At 38.2% G+C, this 20,914-nt stretch overlaps 1 protein-coding gene across 1 annotated transcript; it reads left to right on the top strand.

Annotated features, from left to right (window-relative positions):
- The first annotated feature begins 571 nt into the window (after positions 1-571).
- TLR8 (toll like receptor 8) lies at positions 572-20,457 on the top strand. Its single transcript, XM_072614364.1, has 3 exons — positions 572-716; positions 5,897-5,955; positions 13,884-20,457. The coding sequence occupies exon 3, from the start codon at positions 13,890-13,892 to the stop codon at positions 17,010-17,012; it is 3,123 nt and encodes a 1,040-aa protein (XP_072470465.1). The 5' UTR covers positions 572-716; positions 5,897-5,955; positions 13,884-13,889; the 3' UTR covers positions 17,013-20,457.
- The last annotated feature ends 457 nt before the right edge of the window (positions 20,458-20,914 follow it).

Genomic DNA, 20,914 nt, shown 5'->3' with positions numbered 1-20,914 from the left:
CAAACTGTGGGCTCTTGTTTAGACTAGAGATGGTTCTACCTTTCTTACAGTCCTGACAAAGTTATTCATATACACTCCAACTGCAGGGAACTTGGCAATTGCTTTTTTATGACTCATTTCTTAGCATACTATTGGGAAGTCAGGGTTATTTATTTTCTTCATTTTATAGCTGAGAAAACCAGACATAGAGAAAAACAACAGGACTTCCCCATGCTCAATCTACAAGCCAATAGTTGGGAATATTCGCTGATTAGACCACAGACTCACAGTCACAGGCCATCTAAAGGTCTTTACTTCTTCCTAAAGGATCCATGTAGACCACATCTTTAATCTCACCTCTATTTTAAAATTGCATTCATTATCTTTTCTAAAATTATTATCATCCTGGTCCTGACTCAAAGCAGATTCTAGCGAGAGGTATATTTTAAATTCAGCCCTTTTTGCATCTTTAGTTTTCAGATATATTTTTGAACTGATTCAGTTAAAAAAAGATTTTTTTTTTGGTGACAGTTAAGTAACCTCCACTTCCTTCTTTCCTCGTAAACTTCTGCAAATGACAAAGCTGGTTCTGCTGCTTGCAGAGGAACTAATTTCTGAAAGTGCGTTGGTTTACTTTCTGTCTGTTCCTGCAGTCTTCACAATCCTTATCCAACAAGCTCCTGGCACATGAAAACACGTAAAGAACATTAATGAAAAAAAAACAACACCCCAACATGGTAAGTCTCCTCCTTTATTTCAACATTAGCAATACGCATATTGTAATTTTTTGAATGAAAATATGATTCTGTCATAATACAAATTATATTGAAGATACGTTGTGATTGCTTGGACAAGAACAGTTAGGAAATGTTAAGATGATCTCAGTTCAAATTCTACTCTTATCATAAGATCCACTCATAAATTCTCTTTATTTTATGTCAGCTCATATGATCCTGAGACTAAATTTTGAAATTCAAAATGCTGAGGATCGTGTTTATTTAATCAAGAAGACTGTAAAAGTCTCAATAATGCTGTATGAATGAACTAGGAATATTCAGAGTAAGAGAAGACTCTGGGGGGACAGGGTGATAGCTGTCTTCAGGTGTCCTAAGAACTGTCTATCTCATGTAAGAGGGATAAGATTTTTTCTTGACCCTAGAAGGCAAAACTGAACACAGGGAGAAGAGGGGATTATGAAGAGGTAGATTTAGGATTGATGTAATAAAAAATAAGACAACCCAAATTAGGAAGTAATTTTGTAACTAGTAGCAGCTGTACAGCTGTTATAGTTATAGGTGTATTTTCCTCCTTTTGCATATATTATCATTTTCTGAAAAAAAAATGTTTTCTTATACACGCTAAGACAATCCCTAATGTGTTGAAATAGATCTTTGAAAGGTCTAGTCATTAAAACTTTTGATTCTCTAGTTGATATATTAGGACACAAGTGAAGTATAAGGTTTTCTTCTGTGGTACATTGAGACAAACAGGATTCTCTGGTGGTTCTGGCTCCTTCCCTGAACTGTCTTTATGAATCTTACAGTGTTAGACCTAAAAGAATCCCAATGAAACACTCAGAATTACAGAATCTTAGAGCAGATAGGAAGGAAGAAGGAAAGAAGATAGGGAAGGAAAAAGGAGGAAGGAAGGAGGTAGAAAGTAAAGGAGAGGGTGGGAGGGAGTGAAGGAAAAATGGAAACAAGCTTTTATTAAGTACTTACTACGTGTCAGGCACTGTGATAAGAGCTTTATAAGTATTTCTTTTGATTCTCATAACAACTCTGGAAGGAAGATGCTTTTATAACAATAGCATTTAACAGTTGAAGAGACTGAGGAAGGCAGATTAAATGTTTTGCCAAGGGTCACATAGGTAGTAAATTTCTTAAGCCAGATTTTAACTCAGGTCTTCCTGACTCCAAGCCCAGCACCTAGACACCTTAGGGGTATCCAGTTCAACCCATATTTGAATGGTGATCCCTCCTCTGCTTGAAGATATACAAGATAAGAAACTCCACAATGTCCCAAGGCAAGCCATTGAACTTTGGACAAGTCTTTATGTATTCTATGTCCTTCCTCTCCCATCTTCCTTCTCCCTCATAAACAATTCAATTCAGCTTACATTTAACATGTAGCTATTACATCTGCTGGACAGGTAGGTGGCACACTGGATAGAGTGCTGGGCCTGGAGTCAGGAAGACTCATCTCTTACTTCGTAGCTTAGTAGCTACTCAATTTAGTAGCCATATGACCCTGGACAAGTCACTTAACCTTATTTTTCTCAGTTTCCTCATCTGAAAAATCAGCTGGATAAGAACATGGCAGACTAAACTCCAAATGAGGCCACAAAGAGCTGGACATGACTGAAATGACAGAAGAACAACAAAATTACATATGCTAGGCACTGATCTCCAGTGCCTACCTTCAAGGCTCTTCCATTCTATTAATGATTTGCAATATGCAAATAGATGAGTAGAAGAAGGAATCAAGAAAGGATTCATGCAGGAGGTGACACTGGTGCTGAACCTCAGATTCTTAGCAAGGAATTCTAAGAGGCAGAGATGAGAAGGAACAAAGACATGTATGGAGGAAAGCTTACAAGCACAGAGATGGAATATCAATTTCAAGGCATACTGGTGCAACTAAAAACCCCATCTTTTATTTAAGTCTTCCTTCTTGTTGTTGTTCATTTTTCAGTCACATCCAACTCTTCATGACCTTATTTGGGGTTTCCTTGGCAGAAATACTGGAGTGGTTTGCCATTTCCTTCTCTAGCTCATTTTACATATGAGGAAGCTGAGGCAAACAGGGTTTAAGTGTCTTGTCCAGGGTTACACAGCTAGCAAGTGTCTGAGGCTGGATTTGAACTCAAAAACATGAGTCTTCCTGACTCTAGGCCCAGCACTCTATCCACTGCACCACCTAGCTGCCCCAATTTCTTTAGGTGACTTTGCTTCAAGTTTACCTAAACAATATCATTCACAGAAGAAAATACATTACATTTTACTTACTTTTCAAGTTGCCTGCTGATTTAGACAAATTTCTCTCCTTTCATGGTTGAGAGAAGAGGTAACAAACCAGCTTCAGTTTCCCTTTAATTTCCCCTAAAATAAACTGCAAATTCATTCACTTTGGAACTTCAGTTTCTTATCAGTAAAATCACCCTGCTTCCTTTTACTAATACTTTCACAGTTTTATTCTTAAAATAAATTCCCTAAGACATTTTAGCATTTATAAAATCTGTAAATTTGCAGTAGAGAATTTTCATTTCAGTCACAAATTTAATTTCTAATTAGATTACAATGCCATCAATTCCTGCAGACTGGGAACAAAGATTCTTTTCCTTCTTATTGGAGTCTCTTTCTTGCTCTTCCAGTTAGATCATAGTAAAAAAAAGGCAAAGAGAGAAAGGGGGCTTTAAAAGTTCCTCAGAAAAAAAAATAAATTATTTTTCCTTTGGCTAATCAGGCCATAGGAAGAAGTTATGCAGAAAATATTAAACAGACACGTAGATATTCTTGCCTACCAATTTTTTTCCTTCTTATCTTCCATTGAACATTTAATCAAAAGTAAGTATGCCTATTTTCCCAAAAATAGTCTCAAATCTTTAATTTGACAAATAAGAGCGGGCCCTTTTAAGGAATAGAGGGCATGTCTCTTTAGATAGGGCATCCCAACAAACCAATAGTTCATCTGATAGGGGTTGTTCAATTGCCAATATCAATTCCTTGAACAAATAATAACCAAAAGTGCCATAATTAAGCCAGAATAATTTATCAGTTGAATCACTTGCAGTTTTAGACAAAATTTCACAGAATTTAATGGGATGCTTTTTTTGCCATTCCTATTTGAACCAAGAGCTCTCCCTGATTCCAAGTTGTGAAAAATTTCTCTAAGGAAGTTCTTTTCAGTACATTACTACTGAATTCCATTATTCCTATAAGCACCTTTCCTTGGTTTCATTCTCTTAAGGGACTCCTATACCGTAGACCCTTTCCTGTAGAAGGGATTCCCCTACCTACAAAAGGAATTTTCCTTCCCTAGGGATTATTTTAGTTTAGAAAATTGAGATTGAGGGGGACTCTGACCTCTGGGGTAGTCCTTCATGGAGAACTCCCTCAATGCACTCTACTGAATTCTTCTAAGAGACTTTCTTGAGGACCAGGGTCCTTCTCTTGACCTAGTGCATGGCTTGCCAATTGTCACAAATGAAACTGATTAGGACTGAGGTTATAAAATCTAAGCATATAGATTTAGGCTAGCAGTTGTACAACCAACTGGATCCAAGGGCCCTCAGTAGGCACAAAGATGCCATTTGGCAGTTAATAAAGCTTTCTTATAGAAAAATAAGGAACCAATAAACATACACAATCTTGAGTCATGTGGGCATTCTCTCTGATTAACCAGAGTTTTATAAATTTTGTGATTATTTCTAGAATATTCTATGGTTATTACAAAAAGATGCCACAAGATGTACAGAACATTTATAGTCAGTCCCCATTACCCCAGTTTTTCAGAATTGTTTCAATATCTTAATTCCCCTTAATCATATGATTTTACAATAAAACAAGGCCTAACTTACAAAACGTAAGATAATTACAAAATGGAAAGCATCAAGCAATACTAAGTTAGTTTTGGATTGCAGTTTCCAGTGATTGTTGCTTAAACATGAATGGAGGGTAAAAGAATGAAATTTTGGTAGCTATACTTGGTAGTAAGAGTTACATTGGTGATGTTCCTGTAATCTGCTTTAAAGCCATAAAAGTAGCCAGTATTTTCTTTTCTAGCCTTGGATAAGAGTAAGAATAGAAAAATATCATAAAGTAATTCTTTTAATACAGTTTCTTTTTTAAGGGAGAAAAAAAGAACCAGCTTAGCAACTGAATTAATGTGAGTAATGAGGGAGAGAAAATAGCTAAGAATTCCTAATGCATTCCAGCCACTTGTAGCTAAAAGAACATCAGAATGAAATAGCAAGAGTTGTGAATTACCTGCCTATAGGTTTCATGAAAAGGTAAGATCTAGAATAGGATAGTGAATTTCTTGATTAGCTTTCTTAATTGCCCCCATGTCATGTCTGGGTCAGTCAGTTACTCAATAAGCATTTATTATGCACCTACCATGTACAGGCAAGTTCTGTGGCAAGTTTTGGGAATAAAAAAAAAGGTCCAAGACAGTCTGTAAGGAACTCATGGTCTAATGAAACAGACAACATGCAAACAGATAGGTACAGATAAGCTACATACAAGATAAATCAGAAATAATCACGTAGGGGAGGCATTAGAATTCTTAATGAAGGAAAGCCTTCCTGCAGAAGGTGGGCTTTTTAGCAAGGATGAGTTGAGGATGTAGAGTCCTTACTCCTCTTTGCCAGAAGGCAGATTGGACTGCCTCTCAAGCATGAAATGCAACCACTTGGCTATGGCAGAAATTCAAACACTTCCATGTTGCCACTCATGGCAAAAATTCTCCCCAATGATATTTTATTAAAAAATCCATTTGTAAGTTAAAAAAAAACATTACTTGGAGTTCTATATCTAGAATGACAATTATGTAACATATTTATGGAAGATATATGGTATTTGTAATATAAATTTAATATTTGAATGTGCAGTTATAAGAAAGTTTAATTGCTCATTTCAACATTTATTAGACACCAATACTATGCAAGATACTCTCTAGGCACTGAGTTGTCATGCAAGCCTACTTATATAAATTTATTTTTTATAAACCTCTCATTTAACAAAAAAACAAACAATTTGAAACTTAATTTTCATAGTTTTCTGGAACATTTCTGTTGAGCAAATCAATTATACAGAAATTATGCTTCTCCTTGGGTTGGCCAAATTCTCTGTGCTTAAACTGTCTTCTAGAAATGTGGTTATATGCAAATCTATTTAAAGTTTTTTTTTTTTTTTAGGTGGCATGAAAACTGCTCAACAACTGCCCTTTTATTAGCACAAGAAGATACTGCTCCAGGTAGTCAAGAAAGGATTCTTTTTCTTCCCTATCCTACCTTGTTTCCTCAACAGTAAAATGGAAAGAGTCATAGCATCTAGTTCCAAGGGTGTTTCGAGGATCAAATGAGATGATATTTATAGTGTACTTAGCACAGTGCTGGACACATAGTGGGCACATATTATATTCTTGTTTCTGTTCAGATAAACAACCTACTGTGAAGCAAGTGACTGCTAAATCAAACTAGTTATTTCTTTCTTTGTCATAAAGTGTTTCTTTAAAAGAAAAATACCACAGACCCACAAATCAAATCAAACTGGGAAGGTCTTAGAGATCATCAACAAAATTTTAAGTTATTGCAGTTATTCCAGATTCCAAAATAGCATCACCATCAAACCTAGATTTAATGGTTCTACACACCAGTGCAACCTTCTCACAACCACATAATTTCACACTGATTGGAGAGTTCCAATAGGAAATCAAAGAACTTTTTTGTTTTGTTATTATTTTTGTGAGGCAGTCAGGGTCACACAGCTAGTAAGCATCAAAAATCTGAGGTCATATCTGAACTCAAGTCCTCTCGACTCCAGGGCTGCAGCTCTCTGCACTGTGCCACCTCACTGTTCCCTGTTTTGTTTTGTTTTTAAAGTTCTTTTCCCAGGAAAGAAATTTAACCTCTCTGGATAGCTTCATATTTCTACGAATGCATGAAGTCACCATTGTGGCTATTTTCTCCAATAACACAAATCACAACTCATCTACACCTCTTCATTGTATGTGACTTTTGACCATGTCCTCTGGTAAATCCTCCATGGGGAACCCATGCAACCACTAACTCACTTGATCCTATTGCATGGATAGCAGTGGAATAAGGGGCTGCCCACTGGCTATGCCCCTTGCCTTCTTCCTATGTCTAACCCACCTCCTTCACCATTCATATATCTTCCTGGTGATGATGACCTCTCTGGAAAAGATATTGCTTGATCTCGGTGAATCTGTCCTGGAAACTCTGAAACTAAATGGTTTTTTAGCACTGGGCCTGGCACAAAGTAAATGCTATATAAAGTTAGGTGCCACAGTGGATATAGTGCCAAGCCTGGATCCGGGAAAACCTGAGTTCAAATCCTTCCTCAGACACTTACTAGCTGTGTGACCCTGGGCAAGTCATTTAACCACATTTTGCCTCAGTTTCCTCATTTGCAAAATGGGAATGACAATGGCACTTAACCTTCCAGGATTGTTGTGAGGATTAAATGAGATAATAATTGTAAAGGGCTAAGCATAGTGTCTGGCACAGAGGAAGTGCTATATAAATGTTAACTATTATTAATAATAATTAATTTTATAATAATAATTAATGTAAATAATTAGTTTAAACTCTCTGGGACTCTGTTTTGTTATCTGTAAAATAAGTAGGTTGAACAAGAGGTCCTATCCAGCACTAAATCTATTTCCTCATGCTTGTCCTATAGCATTCTTTCCTTTCATTGCCAAATTCTTGGGAAAAGTCGTTTGTACTTAACACGTCACATCACTTCCCATTTTCTTCTCAAGAAATTCATTCTGTGTTTTGACCCCATGTTTGAATTGAAAATACAGTTATCCCTTCCATATTACAGAAGTTAAGGGCATGGCACCCCCCATGATCTGGAAAATATGTGCAAAATATTTCAACCCTCCCTTCATACCAGAGAAAAAGTCTGAATTTTTTCTTTTTCTTTTATGGGGTATTTAAAAGTATTAAAAGATAAAATAATACAATTATACAATTCTCCACATGTATTTCATGTATTTCTGAGGCTCTAAACTTTTTCTGTGTCATCTGCAGACATGTTGTCTGTGGCTTCCACAAAACTCCCCCCCAAAATTCTCATTTAATTTCTTACACTGACCCATGATATATCGAAATCATGATGGGGAAAGTCGCAATGTGGAAGGGATAATTGTACTCCCTCTGAGGTTACCAACATTCTCTGACTGCTAAATCTAACTATTTTTGGTGTCTTCATCCTTCTTGACCATGATGACCACTCACTCCTTCTACACCCAGATGCTCTCCTCTCTGAGATGTGACATATTCTCCTGGGAGTCTTCCTACCCATACATCTATTTCTTTTCAATATCCTTTGTTGGATCCACATCCTGCTTCCTTTATGGAGAGAAACTGTCAAATTGATCTTACTAAAACATAAATCTGACTATATCAGCTCCTCCTAGCCCCCAATGGCTTCCTATTTCCTCCAAGATCGAATATAAAACTCTGTTTGGCTTTTAAAGCCCATTATTACTTGGACCCTTCCTACCTTTCCAGGCTTCTTACATTTTATTCTCCTCCACTTACTCCACAGTTCAGTCCTCCCAGCTGTTCTTCAAACAAGACACTTCATCTTGAACTAAGCATCTTCACTGGAGTCCCCATGCCTGGAACACTCTCCTTCCTCATCTCCACCTCCTAGCTTCTATGGCTTCCTTCAAATCTCTGCTAACTTGCCACCTTCTACAAAAAGCCTTTCCCAGAAAGAGAGAGGTAGAATGTAGCAAATCATCTCACATAAAAGGGGCAAGAAAGAGCTCTTACAATGGAGGGGAAGAGGGGAGAGGTGAGCGCGGATAAATCAACCTTACTCTCATCCAATTTGGCTTAAGAAGGAAATAACATACACACTCAATGGGTATCTTACCCAACAGGAAAGTAGGGGGAAGGGGATAAGAGAGGGAAGATGATGGAAGGGAGGGCAGATTGGAGGAGGGGTCATCAAAAGGAAATGCTTTTGAGGATAGACAGTCAAAGGAGGAAATAAAATGAATAAAGGTTGGGACAGGTTAGAGGGAAATATAGTCTTTCACACCATGACTGTTATGGAACTGTTATGCATTACTTTTAACCTATATTGCTTACCTTCTCAGTGAGGGTGGGTGGGGAGGGAGGAAGGGAGAGAGTGTGGAACTCAAAGTTTTAAAAACAAAAGTGAAAAATTGTTTTTACATGCAACTGGGAAATAAGATAAGGCAAAGGGGTATAGAAATCTCTTACCCTACAAGAAAATAGAGGGGAAGAAGATAAGAGAATGAGGGGTGTAGTGATAGAAGGGAGGACAGACTGGGGGAAGGGGTAATCAGAATGCATGCCAGACAATCCTAGTTCATGATTTTACCACCTCTCCTCTGGACTACTGCTATAATCTCATAATTGTCTCCCTGATTCTAGTCTCCCCAGTTTTTAATCTAATCTATCCTCCATATGACTGATTTCTTCTCCCTAAAATTACTCTTTCTCTCTCAACCTCTCTTTTTCCTCCCTCCACCTCTCTCTCTCTCTAACATATATATACACATGCACACATATATGTAAACATGTATACATGTATGTGTATGTGCATATACATAGATACAGATATTAACATAGTTATAGACATAGATGTGTCCTTTCAGTCATATCTAGTTCTTCGTGACCCCATTTGGGATTTTCTTGGCAAAGATACTAGAGTGTTTTGCCATTTCCTTCTCATTTTACAGATGAGGAAACTGAGGCAAAAAGGATTAAGTGACTTGCCCAGGGTCACATAGCTAGTAAGTGTCTGTAGCCAGGTTTGAACTCAAGTCTTCCTGACTCCAGGTCTGGCATTCTATTCACTGAGCCACTTGACTGCTCCATTCACTTTATGTAACTACCTTATTCTAATTTAGTTATTTGTAGATATGCCTTACCTTGACTATTAGTTCATCCTTTTATTTCTCTGGCAGTCTGGAAAGAAAACTCACAATGTCATAATACTGCAAAACTTATGTCAATGAATGTAAAAAAAGTTTTCATAGACGATGGGGCCTTTGAAGACGTTGCCAATTTGCCTGTGTTATCACTATCTTTCAATAACCTTTCCAATGTGCCTACCAAGCTTCCTCTTTCACAGTGGATAATACCGTAAATACTCCTTACTTTGAGAATCAAAGGAGATAATGAATGTAAAGAGCTAAACTAATGTCTACTGCTTTTCTTTATCTTTGTCTCTTCCCTGCCCTGGATGCTTCATTGTATATAGAATCATAGATTGAAAGTTGCAGAAAACCACACAGGCCAGCTAAACAACCCTCCATTTGACATATAAGGAAATTGGGGCCCAAAGACTTTAAGTGATTTGCCTGAACTTACATAGACATTTAGTAGTGGAGGCAGAATTTGAAGCCAGGTTTGTGACTCCACTGCCAACATAATTTCCATGTACTAATGTTGCCTTCCTACATAAAATTTTCTCTTTAAAAAAATGAATGAATCAGGGGGGCAGAGCCAAGATGGCAGAGTAGAAAGACTCACATACGCTAGCTCTTCCCCCACAGCCCATAAAATACCTGTAAAGAAAGACTCTCAAAAAATTCTAGAGCAGCAAAAGCCACAGAAAAATGAAGTGAAGGAGATTTCTAGCCCGGGTGAACTGAAAGGACCACAGGAAAGGTCTGTTGCACCAGACACAGCCCAGCCCAGACTTGGCCATGTGGCACCAGGAAGAGCAAGACTGAGCAGGTTTCAGGGACAGAATCTCCAGCAGCAGCGTAGATGCCTCAAGCCACAGGCACCAAAGGTCAGTGAGAGTGTTTTTTCAGCTGCCTGGCTGAGAAAGGATCAGGGTGTCCCCATAGCTACAGTCTCAGGGGGCTGAGGAAGAGAGAGCTGCAGGCTGGGGCTCCCAAGGCAGGCAGCAGCACACATCCATTGTTGAAGGCCTCATTGTAAAGCCCCTGGGGTATCTAAGCCCCATGGGGCAGCCCTGCCCCAACCTGAGCAGTTGATCCTAATCTCACATTGAATGGCAGCCTTGTCCCAGCAAAAAGCCCCTGGTGGAATCAAGCAGCTCATCTGAATCTCAACCCCCAGTGCTGGCTTGGAGGAACTGGAGGTGAGGTGGTTGTGGAGGGGAAACTACTGGGCACAAAAGTTTCTAGTTGCTCCCAGATCAGTGTACAGGCTTGATTGTGCCACCTTGGAGGAGTAATCTTACAATATTATAATAACAATCTTACAGACACCCAGAGTATACCCTGCTCTTGACAAAGGACCCAAAAGTCAAGTAACTGGCTGGGAAAATGCCCAAAAAAGAGAAAAAAAAATAAGACTATAGAAGGTTACTTTCTTAGTGAACAGATATCTTCTTCCATCCTTTCAGATGAGGAAGAACAGTGCTTGCCATCAGGGAAAGACATAAAAATAAAGGCTTCTGTATCCCAGACATCCAAAATAAATATCCAGTGGTCTCAGGTCATGGAACAGCTCCAAAAGGATTTTGAAAATCAGTTAAGATAGGTGGAGGAAAAATTGGGAAGAGAAATGAGAGAGATGCAAGAAAATCATGAAAAGTGAATCAACAACTTGCCAAAGGAGACCCAAAAAACGCTGAAGAAAATAACACCTTTAAAAATAGGCTAACTCAATTAGGAAGAGAGGTTCAAAAAGCCAATGAGGAGAAGAAAGCTTTAAAGACCAGAATTAGCCAAATGGAAAAGGAGGTTCAAAAGCTCACCGAAGAAAATAGTTCCTTAAAAATTAGAATGGAACAGATGGAGGCTAATGACTTTATGAGAAACCAAGAAATCACAAAACAAAACCAAAAGAATGAAAAATGGAAGATAATGTGAAATATCTCATTGGAAAAACAACTGACCTGGAGAATAGATCCAGGAGAGACAATTTAAAAATTATGGAACTACCTGAAAGCCATGATCAAGAAAAGAGCCTAGACATCATCTTTTGTGAAATTATCAAGGAAAACTGCCCTCATATTCTAGAACAGAGGGCAAAATAAATATTGAAAGACTCTACCAATCACCTCCTGAAAGAGATCCAAAAAGAGAAACTCCTAGGAATATTATGGCCAAATTTCAGAGTTCCCAGGTAAAGGAGAAATTATTGCAAGCAGCTAGAAAGAAACAATTCAAGTAGTGTGGACATACAATCAGGATAACACAGGATCTGGCAGCTTCTACATCAAGGGATTGAAAGACTTGTTATAGGATATTCCAGAAGTCAAAGGAACTAGGATTAAAACCAAGAATCACCTACCCAGCAAAACTGAGTATAATACTTCAGGGGAAAACATGGTCTTTCAATGAAATAGAGAACTTTCAAGCATTCTTGATGAAAAGACCAGAGCTGAAAAGAAAATTTGACTTTCAAACACAAGAATCAAGAGAAGCATGAAGAGGTAAACAGGAAAGAGATATCATAAGGGACTTAGTAAAGTTGAACAGTTTACATTCCTACATGGAAAGACAATATTTGTAACTCTTGAAACTTTTGTCAGTATCTGGTAGTTGGTGAGATTACACACACACACACACACACACACACACACACACACACATACACACAGAGAGAGACAGAGAGAGAGAGAGAGAGAGAGCATAGGGTGAGTTGAATAGGAAGGGATCATATCTAAAAAAATTAAAAAAAAATAAAATTAAGGGGTGAGAGAGGAATAAATTGGGAGGAGAAAGGGAGAAATGAAATAGAGCAAATTATCTCTCATAAAAGAAGCAAGAAAAAGACTTTTCACTGGAGGGAAAAAGGGGGGAGGTGAAAGGGAAAATGTGAAGCTTATTCTCATCACATTTAGCTCAAGGAAGGAATAACATGCACACTCATTTTGGTATGAAAGCCCATCTTACAATACAGGAAAGTGAGGGAGAAGAGGATAAGCAGGGTGGGGGGATGATGAAAGGGAGAGCAATGGGAGGAGGGAGCAATTAGAAGTCAACACCCTTGGGGTGGGACAAGGTCTAAAGAGAGAATAAATGGGGGGCAGGATAGGATAGAGGGAAATATAATCAGTCTTACACAACAGGACAATTATGGAAGTCATTTGCAAAACTACACATATATAGCCTATACTGAATTACTTGCCTTCCCAATGGGGATGGGTGGGGGGAGGAAGGAAGAGAAGTTGGAACTAAAAGTTTCAGGAACAAATGTTGAGTATTGTTCTTGCATACAACTGAGAAATAAGAAATATAGGTAATGGGGCATAGAAATTTACCTTGCCTTACAGGACCAAAGAGAAGATGAGGATAAGAGAAGGGAGGGATGTTAGAAGGGAGGGCAGATTAGTGGTAGGGGTAATTAGAATGCTCAGCGTTTTGGAATGGGGGGAGGGGAGCGATGGGGAGAAAACTTGGAACTCAAAATTTTGTGGAGATGAATGTTGAAAATTTAAAATAAATTTAAAAAATAAATTTAAAAAAACACAGAAGAGAACAAAAGGAAATTGAGAAGGGAAGGCAGACAAGCAGGGCTGTGTATAATGTTAATTTTAATGTGTACTTAAGAAAAGAAACTACATAATAGATTCATGGTTTACAATCTTCCTTTTATTTTCTGGTTTTTTTTTGTATAAGGAAATATTCATTTGTCAAATCTATAATAAAGAATTTTCAAATAAAAAAATGAATGAATGAATGAATGAATGGTATTACAAAATTTACCACTAAAGCAATATAGCTATGTCAATAATGAGTATGCAAAGGCCATGTTGTTTTGATAGTCACTATAGGGAGAATAAACATTTACCATCATTTCAACGTCATATAGTTTTCATCTGAGTCCATTATTTACATGTACTAGTTCCATGAAGTAAAAATTAAGGGGAAACATTATAGACCTAATTTGGTATGATTCACTAAATTTCAAAAACAGATACTTTAAGAGAGGTACTTGGGACTAATCTACATGGTGAAATACTATTTAAACACTATTAATCAATTCACTAGCCTGGTACTTTTAAAAAAAAGAAAAAAACTTCATTTCATTTTTAAGTTTAACATTATTCTTTTAATTAAAAGAAAATCCACCTGGTCTCCCTCCTACTTCTCCCACACACATATACACATATATCCTCATTTAAAAAGAAAGAAAAATAAAGCCCTTATTTTAAAACCCCTTCCATTTTTCTTTTTTTCTTCAGGTAACCATGATTCTCCAATCCTTAAGTTTCACCTGTTTGTGCTTTCTGGTGACTGGCAATCCAGAACTCAGTCAGAAAGTGAATTCTAGGGGTTACCCCTGCAGCATCAAAAAGAATTCTTCTGTTATTGCTGACTGCCGAGCCTGTCGACTTCGAGATGTTCCTAAAGTGCTGGAGCAGAATGTGACAGAAATAGATCTTTCTTTCAATTTCATCATGAATATAACAAGTGAGTCATTTGTAGGATTGATCAATCTTACTAAGATAAACTTGAATAGCAATGTAGATTCCCAGGTGGAGAACAGTAATGTTGATGCCAGTAAAAGTGGTATGAAAATTACAGATGGGGCCTTCTTTAACTTGACAAATTTAAAGGAATTACAACTAGAAGACAACCAGTTACAGAAAATGCCTTCTCATTTGCCACCCTCCTTAACAACACTCAGCCTTGTACTAAATAACATTGACAACATCACCAAAGACAGCACTTCTGGACTTACTCAGTTGAAAACCCTCTATTTAGGTTGGAACTGTTTTTATGGCAATGAATGTAAAAAAAAAGTTTTCATAGATGATGGGGCCTTTGAATCTCTTACCAATTTGGTGGTGTTATCACTATCTTTCAATAACCTTTCCAATGTGCCCACCAAGCTTCCTCCATCTCTCAAAGAACTTTATCTCAGTAATAACAACATCAAAAAGATTTATCGAGATGATTTCAAAGGTCTGGAAAATTTAACGGTTTTGGATCTTAGTGGGAATTGTCCAAGGTGTTTCAATACCCCATACCCATGCAAACCCTGTGGAAATGGTGATTCAATCCACATACATGATGATGCTTTTCAGAATCTGACCCAACTAACCCATTTGAATCTCTCCAGCACTTCTCTTAGTAAGATATCTGCTTCCTGGTTCAACAATATGACAAATCTAAAGGTGTTACTTCTTGAATTTAATTACTTAGTAAAAGAAATAGCCACTGGAGACTTTGTGACAAAATTGCCCAACTTAGAAATTCTTGACTTATCTTACAACTATCTCAAAAATGCTTATCCACGCTATATTAATATTTCTAACAATTTCTCCAAACTGATCTTTCTCAGGACATTACACCTTAAAGGTTATGTATTTCAGGAACTCAGGAAAGAGGATTTTCAACCCCTAAGAAACCTGCCAAACCTACAGATTATCAACTTGGGTGTTAACTTTATCAATCACATTGATTTCCCATTATTTGAAGAGTTTCATAATTTGAGTGTGATTTATTTGTCAGAAAACAGAATATCACCGCAGGTAACAAATAGCTTGAGTAAAAATAGTAACTCTCCATCTTCCTCTAATCATGTAATTCATCTACGTTCAATAGATACTGATAATGAACCATTAGTTCGTTATATGATAGACCCACATAGAAACTTTTACCATCATACTCGTCCTTTAATGAAGCGAGAGTGTACATCTTATGGTAAAGCCTTAGATCTTAGCTTAAATAGTATTTTTTTTGTTAACCACAACCTATTTGAAGGTCTCCATGACGTAGTCTGTCTGAATTTATCTTATAATGGTAATGCACAAGTTTTAAATGGCAGTGAATTTTCATCTATAAATCACATCAAATATTTGGACTTGTCTTACAATAGGCTGGACTTTGACGATGATGGTGCTTTTCAAGAATTACAGGAGCTGGAGGTATTAGACCTCAGTCACAATGAACATTACTTCCAAATAGCAGGGGTAACCCACAAACTGGGATTTATTCAAAATTTAACCCAACTAAAAGTTTTAAACTTAAGCCATAATGACATTTTCACCTTAACTGAGAATCAGCTGATAAGCAAATCCCTGAAGGAATTAGTTTTCAAAGGCAACCGTCTAGACATCTTGTGGAAGAAGGAAGATAAAAGCTACATTGAAATTTTTAAAAAACTCTACAACTTGACTCGGCTTGACCTATCCCTCAACAGGCTTTCTATGATCCCAACTGAGGCATTCCTAAATCTTCCCTTCAGCCTTGAGGAGCTGAGGCTAAACCATAATCACTTGTATGTCTTTAATTGGACATCACTCCAATATTTTCACTCCCTCAAACTGCTTGATCTACAATCTAATTTTCTATCCAGCATAAGTTTTGATATATCTAATTTTTCAGTGCAGACCCTGTTGCTGAGGAAAAATATAATTGCACACCTCCCTGATGATTTACTTTCTAATGCGAAGGGACTTTACCAACTTGACTTAAGTTATAACCACATAAAAATGATCAAGAAGTCAACATTTCAAATGAAAGACTCAACTCATCTTAAGATTTTAAATATAAGAGGAAATCCCCTTGATTGTACTTGTGAAATTGGGGATTTTCGTAAATGGATGGATGAAAATCTTAATGTCACAATTCCTAGATTGGTAGATGTCACTTGTTCCACCCCTGGAGACCAAACAGGTAAAAGTATTATGGAACTGGAGTTAACCACCTGTGTTTCAGATCTTGTTGCCGCCATCTTTTTTTCCTTTTCATTCATTATTACAGTGACCATTATGGTAATGGCCACTTTTCATCATTTGTTCTATTGGGACATATGGTATATTTATCACTTATGCTCAGCAAAAATAAAAGGTTATAAGTCTATTTCCACATCCCAAACATTCTACGATGCTTTTATTGCTTATGACACCAAAGATACTTGTGTTACTGACTGGGTAATAAATGAGCTCCGATTTCAGTTGGAAGAAAATGAAGAAAAGAAGGTTCTCCTTTGTCTGGAAGAGAGAGATTGGGACCCTGGAATAGCTATTATTGATAATCTCATGCAGAGCATTAAACAAAGCAAAAAGACCATATTTGTCTTAACCAAAAAATATGTAAAAAACTGGAATTTTAAAACTGCTTTTTACTTAGCCTTGCAGAGGCTTATGGATGACAATATGGATGTGATTATTTTTATCCTCCTGGAGCCAGTGTTACAGCATTCTCAGTATCTGAGACTGAGGAGGCGGATTTGTAAAAGTTCGGTTCTGAAATGGCCTGATAATCCAAAGGCAGAAGATTTGTTTTGGCAAAGTCTTAAAAATGTGGTCTTAACAGACAATGATAGTCGATACAACAATCTGTATGTCAAATTCACTAAATAATAATAAAGAACGGACCTACTCCAAATGGTAGGCAGAAAAAAAGTTGTATAGTGATATGGTTTTATGACATAGATTAACACATTTGTTTTAGAAAGGAGTGTTTCATGCATTTTCTGCTACATGGATTGCAAAATCATCAGAGTTATTTATAGTTTATCAATGAACACATGATATGATAGGACCAGGGTTCTCTTTCCCTGCAAGAAGGATTAGTTGTGTTACCACAGAAGCAACAAGCTTATCTCTGGAACCTGTTTGACCCCAGCCTCTCTTGACACAGCTATAAGCATTACATTAAAGCATAAAAAATCCCACCCATCTGAGCTGGGGCCCTTTCAATTTGATATTTATATGAAGACCACATGAATCATCATTTTGCCCTGATAAACAGATGTATTTTCATATGGAGACAAAGGGGGATGCATTTATCTAAGCTAAATGTCGCTGTATCTTTGCTGCGTATTAGGGTAAAGTAAACCTCCTTTTGTTAATTTGCAATGATTTACAAGTGTCTAATTCCTTCTCAACACTGAAACTGAACTAACAGGATGCTGACATTACACATGTCCCTAGTGTTTGGTATGGTCAGTAATTGGGATGAGATATTATATAGCTTCTTTGCTCATACTATGGTTGAGTTAGTAGGGTGGGATGATTGGACTGTGGGTTACTTCATGGTACCAGGTCACAGGAGTCTCAAAAATAAAGGGACTGACAGGCTGCAGACAGGAGACAGGTCTCTGATCCAAAGGTTCCAGTTCCTGTGGGAAACATCAGCCAGGGAAATATGAGTAAAAGTCCAGCCCTCCCTTACTCAAAACAAAGTCAAGTGTAAGTCATGTCATCATTTCTCTGAAGTCATGGTCTTCTTCGAAAACGAAAGACAAACACAAGCTGTGAGTAGATCGAGCTGCCTGAGTGAGGACCCAGCTAGCTGGGGAACTCAGCTCATCCTCTCCCTTTTGTCTCTCCCTCCCCCTCCTTCTCTTTTGGATGGCCAGAGGATATCCAGTTAACTTGGGGTTTACTGGCTAGATTCCTTCCTTCCCTTCCTTCCTTGCTTCCCTCCCTTCTTTCCTTCCTTCCTTCCATCTCTTTCTCAAAACCTTAGACCCAGTTCACTCTGAAGCCCATAGATTGGACAATAATAGGTCCCTACCCAAGCTCCACTTAATGGCTGGACTCTCCTTCTTTACAGTGATTAACAATAGTAACTGTTGCTCTTTCCCTCCCACTTTGATTTAGTTATTTTTTTCTCTTGCTCATTAAAGGGGCCATTCCCTGACTACTTCTTAAAGAGGCCTATTCACTGAATGGGTGTTACTTAAGTCTATGTGAGTACCTGAATAGGTTTTGGCCTAAAAAGGCCAAGGTCTCCCACTGCATCCTGGGATACATCTCCAGTCATCCTGGTCACTGGATCCAGATAGCTAAGGAGGAGAAAGTGAGACTGGTGACCTGCACAGCCCTCCCTCACTCAAAACAGAGTCAAGTACAAGTCATGTCATCATTTCTCTGGTGGCATGGTCTTCTTCAGCAACAAAGGATGAACATAACAATAACACAACAACAAGAGTAAGAGTGAGAAAGAAATTTGGGAATTTTCACCAATGTTAAAAAAAATCCCTAGGATAATTTTATTACTGCACTCAATAAGAGGGTGTTTCCCTGTTCAGAGACAACAGAGAATGTGTAGGTCTTCTCCAACAAGGAGCTAGGATAGTTGTATGTGAAGTTCAAAAGAAATCTGATGAGTCACTGAAACAACAACTGTTGGGAACATGGTCCAATGGAGCCAATGCTGATGCATCCTCATCATATTTTCATAGTTGGGGGTGATGGAGTGGGAAGCAGAGTTCTCGAAGAACTTACTTTCAGAATTGGCTAAATGTATTAGAACCTCCAGAAAGAAGACTCTTTGGTCCTTTCTCAGGTGTCTAAGACAGAGAACTATTCTCATATGGTACCATAAAGATGAATTCCCATTGCATGCAGCCTGCTCCAAGATGGGGATCTGCAATGGAGGGGATGAAGTTCCTAAAGGAAATATGTTGGAAAGATTGGATTTATGTAGCCCTATGCCCACAGACTGCCACACCCTATGACTAGCCTGACTCAAGGTTAATCAGATTCTGCTTTCTGAGTAGAAATTCACCAGAAAGCTTCAGATTTTAGTTGGAGGTCTCCCCCACTACACAACTATATAAATGCAGGCTGATCAACTGGTGAAATTTGTGTAGGAGGGGGCAGGTAAGTGGCACAGTGGATATAGTACTGCACCTGAAGTCAGGAAGATTTATCCTCCTGAGTTCAAATCCAGCCTCAGATTGATTGACCCTGGACAAGACACTTAACTTTGTTTGCCTTAGTTCCTCATCTGTAAAATCACCTGGAGAAGGAAATGGCAAACTCTTAAAGTATCTTTGCCAAGACAACCCCAAATGGAGTCATGAAAACACACAACTGAAATGACTGAAGAGTCTATAACAACAACTTGTGGCTTGGGCACATATTAGGCACTATGGGAATAAGGAGAAGAATAGTAAAGATAGTTGCCCTGCTAGGTGAGCAGAAGGTAATGACATCCTCTCCCCAAGGGGTCTGTGTGTGTGGTGCCTAAACCAAGGGGTTGATAAGAAAGCAATTATTGCTAGTGTGAGTAAAACTGTACCAGAAACTAGGAAGCCACCAGCCTCCTTACAAGTCTGAGCTATCTGCTAAATCCTATAGTTCTTCTGATTCTGATTAGCTCACGGGATTCCAGAAAGGGTAGATCATGGAGGGAAGGGGTTTCATGGACTTTTTCAACAGCCTTTGTGCATGTTACTCTGGTTAGGGTCAAATAGAAACCCATAGAATTACTTGAACTATCCCATGTAATTAACACTGTAAGAGATGATCTCTGAGGATCTCTCTCAGGAGTGAAGCCTCTTCAAGGGGTTAATTGTCTCTTGTCTTATTGAAACATTTGCAGCAGGTTGACCTTGTAGAAGAAATATTTCAACATATTCTGTCCTCTCCCAAGACTACCCCCTTTATTTTCCCAGACTACTCCCTATGCTTTCCCAAGACTATCCCCTTCACTTTCCCACACTGCCTTCTGCATTTTCCCAGCCTTTCCTCACCTTGTTTTTAGATACATAGCAGGGAGGAATAACACCTATCACCTTCTTCTATTCTTTAGAGTTAATGTGTGAAACTATTGGGTTTTTTTGTAGTTGTTGTTCTCTGTTGCTGGGGTAGATTGTCGTGAATAGATTGTGCCCTCAGGGTTTACACCAATGAGCTCTGAGGAAGGGGGCTAGGGAGGAGGGACTGCGGTTAGGGTCTATATAATCTGCTGAGCTAAACATAGCTCCACTCTCTTTGGTTGGCACCATATTTTTGGTGCTCTGAGGGAACCCTTTCTCGAGAAAGTCAATAAACGAACTATTCTTTCTACTAATATTTCTGAGTCTCTGTATGCAAAACCAAATGATATTAGGTCCCCAAGGTAGTAAAAGATATTTTTTCTCTAGCAAAGGAGGTGAAAGAAGCTGGAGTAGTACTTTGTTACACCATATCCTCTTACAACAACCCTGTGCTTCCTGTAAATAAAGCAAATGTCACTTACCAGCTTATGTCTAGGAAGAAGTTTGATATATCTTCACCATCTTTCCACAGGGCAACATGAAATTCAGAGGCCTTAGATCATATGGGAACCCAAATGAGAGACAGGGTGAGAAATCAATCCTAAGAAAATCTAGGGTGCAAACTGCTTAGCCAAATTTTGGGAAATACCAAGGGTTGGGAAAATCCAAAGGACTCTAGGCATGGTTCTGAATTGGCACTGACTCTTGCTTCCCCATGATCGAAGCAGTAAACCCACACACTTATTAGATTCCTCAGGTTTGAAGAACCCA

This window comes from Notamacropus eugenii, chromosome 5, assembly GCF_028372415.1.
Source record: "Notamacropus eugenii isolate mMacEug1 chromosome 5, mMacEug1.pri_v2, whole genome shotgun sequence".
NCBI lineage: Eukaryota > Metazoa > Chordata > Mammalia > Diprotodontia > Macropodidae > Notamacropus > Notamacropus eugenii.
The sequence above is the reverse complement of the archived record's forward strand: the minus strand, read 5'-3'. Positions and strand labels throughout refer to the sequence as shown.